We start from the raw sequence: 10,000 nt of genomic DNA, 5'->3' as shown, positions 1-10,000 counted from the left end.
TCTATAATTTATATTTCTTAGCCGCTTTTAGCTCTCAACTTCATTATCCAAACCTTTTAACCCTGGATAGGTAGCGTGGTGTTGGATTTGGCCGGGACGCGGCGCAAAACTCGTTTTTTCGTTTCTGCGCATAGACGCCTTGCAGGCTCTGGCCTGTCTACCCAGGAGCCGTTAGTTGCTCACCAGCTTCATCGCAGGAAACATTCGCCACTTCTCTACTCCGACGCTTTCGTCAGATATCGGCCTCCAAAGTTGGAATTGTTGCATATTAGCAACCACGTTACCGTAACAGGGGTATGTCACGCATACGCAAACATTTTGTATTTTACATTACTGTATTATTATTTAGTGAAATAATGTAATTGTGTCTATATGAATATATCAGTGAATGGTGTAGGTACTTGTACCAATCGCCATTTTGTTTTGAAAGCAGCAAGAATGTGATTTTGAGGGTAATTTCTAGTTTTCTATTTTTTCCTGTTTTCAGATTTTCAGCATGGCGAAGAAATATCTCAAGGAGGAGGAGTTTTTGGAGCTCCTTTTCGTCAGTAGTGATGAAGAAGAGCCTTTGACCCTTACCTTTGAAGAAGACACTATCCAAGACGACCTGGTCGACAATGAAACCTTGCTGCTTGAGGAAAACGGGGATCAACTTTTGGCTGCTGAAGTAGCGGAAACAGCGCATGAAGAGAGACATGATTTTGCTGTATCGCACGCAGTTCGTCTTGTTTCCGTTGTTCCTGTGACTCCTGCAGAATCTCCTGTGCCTTCTTCAGCGTCTCCTGTGCCTTCTTCAGCGTATCCTGGGCCTTCTTCAGCGTATCCTGGGCCTTCTTCAGCGTATCCTGGGCCTTCTTCAGCGTCTCCTGGGCCTTCTTCAGCGTCTCCTGGGCCTTCTTCAGCGTATCCTGCGGTTCCTGTGCCTCATCTTAGTCCCGTGGAGATGAGGAGTAGGAAAAGGAGGAGAGGACCTCTTTGCCCTGCAGAAGGTTTGGCATTGAAGAGGTTGCCGGATAACTCTTACATGGCTAGGGACAACACGAAGTGGCACTCAGAGCCAAACCCAACAATGCCACCAATCTTGAAGATTGACCAGTTTGACAGTGCTGGTCCCACCATGGCTGTCTTCGGGTGTAGGACTCCTGCTGAAGTGTTTGACAAATTTTTGACAAATATAATGCTTGCAGAAGTGGTCATCCACACCAATGACAAGATCCTAACCCTACGGAACAAATACAAGCGGCAAAACGACCCCACCTTCAAGGATGTGACCCTCATGGAGTTACGTGCCTTCCTTGGGATCCTCATCATGACAGGGGCACGGAAGGACAATCATCTGACAGCGGAAGAGATGTTCTCTAAGTCTCTAGGATGTCCCTTCTACAGGAGCATCATGAGTGAGCGCCGCTTCGCCTTTATTCAGAGGGCCCTACGTTTTGACAGCATTGCCACGAGGGAGGAGCGTGTGACACATGACAAATTTGCTCCCATAAGGAATTTGTGGGACCAGGTCATTGCCAATTGCATTGCCAATTATGAACCCAGTGGGCATCTCACTGTGGATGAGCAGCTCCTCGGCTTCAGGGGACGGTGCCGTTTCAGGATGTACATCCCGAATAAACCAGCAAAGTAAGTAAAAAGTTTTATTTATTTTTATTTATATATATATATATATATATATATATATATATATATATATATATATATATATATATATATATATATATATATATATATATATATATATATATATATGTATATATATATATATATATATATATATATATATATATATATATATATATATATATATATATATATATATATATATATATATATGATAGATAGATATATATGCAATATTTTTAATTTTTTTGATATATATGCAATTTTTAAAAAAAATTTTATAGGTCTAGTTTTGCTTTCTTTATATTTATTGTTTCTTTTATTTTGTTTTCTTTATATTTATTGTTTCTTTTATTTTGTTTTCTTTATATTTATTGTTTCTTTTATTTTTTTCCTTTATATTTATTGTTTCTTTTATTTTGTTTTCTTTATATTCATTGTTTCTTTTATTTTGTTTTCTTTTCTCTTAGGTATGCCATCAAGTTAGTTATGGCATGTGATGCAGACACGTTCTACATGTGCAATGCCATTCCCTACCTGGGCAAGGGAACTACCAATACAAGTACGCCCTTGGGAGAATACTTCACGTTGGAGCTAACCCGACCCTTCAGGAAGGCTGGGCGTATTGTTACGACGGACAACTGGTTTACTTCCCTGCCACTAGCCAAGGCTCTCCGTGAACGTGGGATGCATTTAGTTGGTACTATTCGTCCAAAACCGTACCTGCCTACTGTGTTGCTGTCAACGCCCATGGAATTAGGCGAATCTGTTGCCACATATAATTACAAGGACAAGGTCACCGTTTTGTGCCAACGTGTCAAGCCGACGAAAAGGATCCAGATTCTTTCCACAGTTCATCACAATCCCACAGTTATTGAGGATCATAAAAGTCACATGCACATGTTTTATAATGCCACAAAGGGAGGAGTTGACACGTTCGATCAGATATGTTCTGCCCTGACCTGCAGCAGGAAGACCCGGAGGTGGCCCGTATGTGTCTTCTATGGGATTATCAATCTTGTTGTGAATAATTCCTTTTTTATCCACCAAAATTTGCCTGACAACACCTTGTATAACAGGAGGCAATTTTCTGCGGAATTGGCCATGGAACTCGCCCGTGATGCAGCACTTTCAAGACTCGCAAACAAGAGGTACCTCCCAAGGGACTTGACTTACCTCATTTGCTCTGTTTTTGCGGTACAAGAGCCCGAAGACGAGAGTCCAGACACTCCAAAACGAAGTGAGAAGCGCAACAGATGCCCTCTCTGCCCTTCTTCTTCTAATGTCAGGACCAAGCTTTTGTGTGGCAAGTGCCATAAGCCTGTTTGTAACTCCCATGTCAACTACACCTGCGACCAGTGCCAACTCAAGTAGTAAGTTTCACGAATTATTTTTCTTACCCGTTTATACTTACTAAAAACAATTTTTAACCTTTTTGCTGTCATCTAGGGTCATCATAGATTATTTATTTACCATTTTATTGCATATACATCAATTATTAGTACTCTTTCTAGATATGCCTTTCTTTTACGTCAATGGCGCATGGTACGTGTTACATTTGAACTAAGCTTTTGCCCAGTTTATATTAACTATATATAATTCCTAAGGTTTTGCCATCATCTGGGATCATTGTAGATGACTTTTTGGAAAAATTCATCCAAATATAATAATTATTACCACTATAAATATAGCATTCCTTTCACACAAATATTTTGTAGTGATTTAGCGTATACAAAAATTAACCGCTTTTTCTTTTCTTTACAGATCTGGCAGTTTTGCTGATATCGGCGATTTTTTTTACGCCCAGTTGTGCACACAGGACTCTAGTATCAGCACCCAAGTGGTTTTTTGTTCATTGTTTTATTTTAAAGTGTCCAGTGCAAGTTATTTAGGAAAAATTGTATTTTTATACTTATTTTTGTATTTATGTAAGTAGAGTGTTATTTTATATTCAAAGTTTTTTTTCTCCTACACCAGTATAAAGTAGACTCTTTAAACTAGTAAACTATAAAAAAAAAAAAAAAAATTGTAAATTGGTATCCTCCCGTTAACCCCCCCCGAAAGGGAGTGTAACACATATGAAACCACTCTACCTGTTACGGGCGGGTTTGGCCACGCTACCTGTCCCAGGGTTAAAACCCAATGGTCATGCAAATGACTATTATTTGTCAGTAACATTTAAAGTATATGGTAAATAAACTTCATGATTCCAGTCATAAAATCTTCAGCAACATCATACTCTTCATCCCCCCCCCCCCCCTACGCCTATTGACAAAAATTGACTCAGTTTGATTTCGACAGTCGTTTCTATCTTGAGCTTTTAATTCAATACGTCTCCATTCATTATCTCCTGCTTCACGCTGCATAGTCTTCAGTCATGTAGGGCTGGGTCTTCCAACTCTTATAGTGCCTTGTTGGTGAAATAGTTCCTCTTGGGGAGTGCAACAGGATTTACTTAAAATAAGTAGGATCCTACTTTGAAGTTACATGTGTCTCGTCCTCTATAAAGGGACAAGTTGTGGAGGACTAATTTTATTTTAATTTATTTTTTTTGTTTGCCAAATCGAGAGAGAGAGAGAGAGAGAGAGAGAGAGAGAGAGAGAGAGAGAGAGAGAGAGAGAGAGAGTTTATTTACTTAAGTTTTGTCAAACCGCAAGAGAGAGAAAGAGTGTTTATTTGCTTTAGTTTTGTCAGAGAGAGAGAGGGAGAGAGAGAATTTCATTTGCTTTAGTTTTGCTAGATCGCGCGTGCGCGAGAGAGTATGTGTGTATGTGCGTTTGTGTGTGCGTGTTTGTGTGTCCGCAGCGCGCGCCGAAGAAGAAGGGTAGTTAGCGAATGATTGTTTGTAGTGGGAAAGACTGTCGGTATATTTGAGGTTGTTTGTTTACCTTTTTAGCTAGGCTAGGGCGGTAATGAATGTCTTGGGCGAACGCATTGGATATTTGACTGTAACAGGAGTTGGTTGTGATTTTTTGTTCATTGGTAGCCGGCTTTAAAGTGATTTTTCTTGTATCGGAGCCGTGATTCCTCCTTTGGGGAGAAGATTTATTTGAATTTGATTGGTGACGACCTGGCTTGTTTAAGGAATTTGATACGACTGCTCTTGGGATTGATCGCTTGTTAATGACCTGGATTGCGTTAATGAACCGGATTTGATTGTTCTTGTGCTATAAAATTATGACGATGATGATGATGATAGTGCTGATATAGACTGCCAATCAAGTGAGGCAGGTGTAGCAGATTGCCACAAAATTATCTGTCTGCCACCGATTGTTGCGTCTGCCAGAGAGTTGTGGCATTGGCCTGGAAGGACTGTTGGCCCTTGTGTGGACAAGAGGTCCACACATAAACAAATATTGGTATTGGGGTGCGGGTAATTTTATGTTTGTTAGGGTTTTATATGAATGGTGTTAGGTTTTTTTTTGGTATATTTATGAATTTTATGATTTGTTTTACGTGTAATTATTTTGGTTGTTGGTGGTTTCTATTTTAAGCTTATTTTGAATGCAGAATTTTCTGCGTTTTAGTTTGTGGGAAATATAGCTTTAAGGTCATGTTTTGTTTTTGTTGCCCTTCAGTCTAAGAGTCCAGTTTATGATAACGTCAGGGGAAAGTTTGTGTTGCGGAGACAATTGTCAGAAGTAAGATTCAAGGGTGTGGGGGCTGTTTTTGTTTACATCCCGCCACATAAATTTGGCGCCCGAACAGGGACTGTTGAGGGTGGGACTGAAACTGGACTGTTGGACAAGGGTAAATAGGTTTAGGAATGACTTAAAATATTAATGGTATTGAAATGGAGTTAATGGAGGAACAGTTGTATATGTTAAAGGAGGAATTGCGGTTGTCTAATCAGCGAGAGGAGAGGTTGTTGATGAAGAATGCGAGGTTAAGTAGTGAGAATGAGGAGATGCAAAGGAAACTTAGAGAACTTCAGGGAACTGTAGAGAGAGTGGAAGAGGGTGTTGAGATGAGGATGCGAGAAAATGAGAAACGAATGGAAGTTATGTTAGGGCGAGTAATGGGGATGATGAAAACTGTCATGGGTGAAGGTGCAGTCGGAGGAGTGGCTTCTGCTTCTGGTAACGGGTTGATGGCGGAATAGGATAGGGTAAGTGATAATGGGGAAGGTAGTGATAGTGATATTGAAAATAAAGGGACTAGACATAGTAAGATTGGAACGAAGGGTGATAGGATGAATGAGAAGAAAGGTAAAGATAATGTGAAGAAAGAAAAGAAGAAAGGTCAGGGTGTGAGTGAGGATGATCATGAATGGGTGAAGGTGGTAAGTAAGAAAAAGGGTAAGAAGGGAATAGTTAAAGATAGGACTTTGAGTGTAGAACTAGATTCATTGTATTCAAATGTAGAAGAAGGCAACAAGAAGGGAGTAGACAGTGAAGATAGTAGTGAGAATGAAGTAGAGGAAGTTTGTAAGACAATGTTTATGAGAGAGGTACCTAGGTGTGAAAGTTTTAATGAACATAGCAGTAGGGATGTATATGACTTCTTTAGGGAATATGAAAAGTTTTGTCAGGCTAAGTATGGGGATAGTAAGAGAGTTTGGGCTAGGGAGTTGGGAGAATTTTTGTCAGGATATTTGTTGACGATGTATGGGGTGATAATGAGTGTAGGAGAGGTTGAGTATGAAAGTGTAAAGAAGAGGATAATTGAACAGGTAAAACGTATGAATGGTAGTGTTAGGTATAAGCGAAAAATTATTTTGATGAAGCACGAATGAAGGTGGGTGAAGCAATCTCGATGTATGTATGTCGGTTAGAAACATTGGCTAAAAAGAAGTATGGGGACGAAGGAATAAATGAAAATAAGGAACTAATGAAGAAGTTTTTGGGTACAGTACCAGAGAGTGTGTATGAGTTTATTAATTTGAAACGGAAGGAGAAAATGAGGTAGACTAGAGAGAGATTGACTTGGGATGATATTTTAGAGATAGTTGAGGATTACGAGTTGGATAGGTGTATGAAAGAAAGTAAATCTGTGAGTGTAAGAACTGGAATGGAGAAATGTGTGCCAGAATTTGGTAGTTTTAGAGATGCTGTTATGAGAGGGCCAATGAGGGCAGCTGATAGTGTAGTAGATAGAAGTGTTAGGGTGAGTAATGTAGGAATACCCATGCCGAGAAATGACGGGTTTAGACAGGGAAATCAAGTTTGGAGAGATAGAAGTGCTAGTACGCAGCAAGTTAGGTTAGGTAGTGGTATCCGTGAAGATAGGTGTTATAGGTGTGGGAAGGTAGGACATAAAAAGAACGAGTGTAGATAGGCATTAGGAGCATGTTTCGGGTGTGGAGAGACAGGGCATCGTATTAGCGACTGTAAGAAAGAGAAAGTGGTTAAGTGTTATCGGTGTGGTATGACTGGGCACATAGCGAGTGGATGCCATAGTAATCGTATGAATGTAATTTTTGGTAATTGTGGTAAGGATGGTCATTATGCTAGAATGTGCAAGGAGCCGCGGGGTAAGTGTACTGAATGTGGTGCAGATGGGCATGTAGCTAGGGTTTGTAGAAAGAAGGGATCAAGTCAGCCAGGATGTTCGGGAAACTAATTAATCAGAGGGTTCAGCTGGGTGAGTCCTCGTGTGTGTGTGGGGAGTGAATGTGATGCATGTTCGTGAGGGTTTATTGCATGAAGATGTGATGGGAGAAAGAGCACATGATTGCATGAGTGTGAAAATGATTTTTAATGGTGTAAAGTTGGTTGGTTTGATTGATACTGGTTGTGGTGTCAATTTAATGTTTAGGAATGCATATGATAAGGTAAAAGAGGTTTGTGAATTTAAGCGATGTAAGGGTGAAGTAAAAGGTATTGGTAATTTGCGTACGCCTGTGCAAGGGAAGTTGCGGGAAAATGTTATGATTGGGGGGCTGATGATGGTGGATAATGATTTTTACGTGGTTGAGGGAGCGAATGAGAAATATGACGTACTGCTTGGGTATAAATTTCTGAAAAAATGTGGTATGATTGTACATCCAAGTGTGAATATGATAGAAATAAAGGTTAAAGGTAATATTTGTGGGGAATTTTATTTAAAGGAAGACGGCAGAGTGAGTACGAAGGTGTGGAAGGGAGTGCCGTTGGTAGCAAAGGAAAGTGTAAAGTTATCGGGTAAGAAAGGTGAGGTTATTAGTGTAAAAGTTGCATGGCCGAGCAGTCTGGGAATTTCAAATAGTGACAAGGATGAATATGTAGTGGAAGGTATGGAAGCCGGTAATTTGGTGAAAACGAGTGCGTATATATATGATGGTGTTATGAATATGCAGGAACCCAAGGTGTATGTAAGGTTGTTGCCGTGTGTTAGGGGGAAGAGAGTACGTGGTATACGTGAGGGCGATTGCATGGGATGTATGTATACACTGATCAATGTAGAGGATGGAAGATATGTTAAGGCGAGACAGGTAATGGCTGGTAAGGTAAAGAACGATGACGATTGGGATTACGATACGTTGAAAGGAAGAATTAAGTTAGATGAGAGTATAAGTGAGGTCGAAAGGGAACGATTGCTTAAGATGTTATGGGATAAGCGGAGAGTTATGAGTCTCGGTGACGATGATTGTGGGGGGTCAGACCTGCCAGAATTTAAAATAGTTCTCAGTGATGATACCCCCATATATCAGCGTCCCAGGCATTTTTCTCCGCCTATTGCCAAGGAGATAGAGGAGCAGTGTCAGGAATTAGAGCGTATGGGTGTAATAGAAAGGAGTAAGAGTGCCTGGAATAGCCCTATTGTCCCTGTACGAAAGCCTGATGGAAGTTTACGTATGTGTATTGATTATAGGAAGGTGAATGAGGTGACTGTTAAAGAACGTTTTCCAATGAATGTGGTGTCTGATTGTGTTTATAAGATGCATGGAATGAAAGTTTTTACTAAATTAGATTTGGTGCGGGGCTATTACCAGATGCCTCTGGCAGAGGGGAGCAGGCCCATTACCGCATTTTCAAGTACAAATTGTCACTTTCAATTTAAAAGGTTGAGTTTTGGTCTTGCTAATGCGCCTGCTGCCTTCCAAAGAGCGATGAATGTTGTATTGGCTGGTTTCGATCGACAGAAGGTGACTGTTTTTATAGATGATATTCTGATTGTGAGCGAGACTGTTGAGGAACATATGCGGTTGCTTGAGGCAGTGATGAGGCGGTTAATTGAAGTTGGTGTGAAAATTAAGCTTGAGAAGTGTACATGGTTGTCCAGGGAGGTGTAATTTCTTGGGCATGTAGTGGGTGAATCTGGTATAAGGAAGAGTGACAAGTTTGTGAATAAGGTGCGAGAATTTCCACGTCCCCGGACTGTGCGTGAGTTGCGAGGTTTTCTTGGTTTGGTTGAGTTTGGGCGCAAGTTTGTTAGAGATTGTTCAGGTATAAGGAAGCCTTTGAATGAATGGACGGGTAAAAGGAATAGTACAAAATTAAAATGGGATGATCGGATGATAGAAGCGTTTGAAAGATTGAAGGAAGAGGCCGCGAAAGACGTCACTTTGGCATTTCCAGACTACAGTGAAAATGCGAATATGCTAGAGTTGTATACGGATGCGAGTGGGGTTAGTATGGGTGGTTGTTTGGTTCAAATGCAGAGAGTAAATGGAGAAGAGCAATTGAGAGTAATAGCGTATGTTAGTAAAGCATTTAATAAAGCTGAGCGGAAGTATTCGACGATTGACAGGGAATTGGCTGCATTACGATTTTGTGTGAAAGCATTGAAAGTATTTTTGTATGGTGTAAAATTCATTGTGCGTACTGACCATCAGCCCCTAGTGTATATGATAAGGAAAGAGTGTGTGAATGCAAGGGTTGCTAGGACCATAGAGGATTTCAATGAATTTGATTTTAGGTTAGAATATGTACCGGGAAATAAGAATGTGATAGCAGATGCGATGTCGAGGATGCATGGGAGGATGGAAGATAAAGGGAGTAATCAGAATTCTGAAAGGTTGCCTGAAGGTTTAGTTGTGGAGCAGAGTTGTGAAGGGGAAGATATGGTATATAAGTGTATCCTAATGGGTTTAAGTAAGTTAATACAAGAGCGGTTAAATACGGAAATACCGGGTAGCGTAAGCGAGCTTAAAAGAAGGGTGATGAATGAAGTGTCAAAAGAAATGGTATATGAGGAGGAGAGTAGTGTACTAGAAGGAAAAGTACTATCAAAGATATTAATGGTGGTAAGTATGTTGTATGGTGTAACTGTGTATTTGTATTTTGGATAGAATCGACCGATGGAATATAGGGCATGTAAGGAGAATGATAGGGAATATATCTTGAGGATGCAATGTAATGAGGAATGTTGCAAATTGTTGAGTAAGAAGGATAATGGTGCAAGTGACCTTAATCTAAGATATGACGGTATAGAGGACAGTGAATATGATGAT

At 40.2% G+C, this 10,000-nt stretch overlaps 1 protein-coding gene across 1 annotated transcript in view; it reads left to right on the top strand.

Moving 5' to 3' along the window:
- The first annotated feature begins 695 nt into the window (after positions 1 to 695).
- The window catches only part of LOC137619046 (piggyBac transposable element-derived protein 4-like), a 26,807-nt gene continuing 17,502 nt past the window's right edge, over positions 696 to 10,000 (top strand). Inside the window, exons 1-2 of the mRNA XM_068349242.1 lie at positions 696 to 711; positions 903 to 1,620. Of these exons, the coding sequence (XP_068205343.1) occupies positions 696 to 711; positions 903 to 1,620 (734 nt within the window). The remainder of the gene's footprint in view (positions 712 to 902; positions 1,621 to 10,000) is intronic.

The sequence above is a fragment of the Palaemon carinicauda genome, chromosome 25 (genome assembly GCF_036898095.1).
Source record: "Palaemon carinicauda isolate YSFRI2023 chromosome 25, ASM3689809v2, whole genome shotgun sequence".
Lineage (NCBI taxonomy): Eukaryota > Metazoa > Arthropoda > Malacostraca > Decapoda > Palaemonidae > Palaemon > Palaemon carinicauda.
The sequence above is the reverse complement of the archived record's forward strand: the minus strand, read 5'-3'. Positions and strand labels throughout refer to the sequence as shown.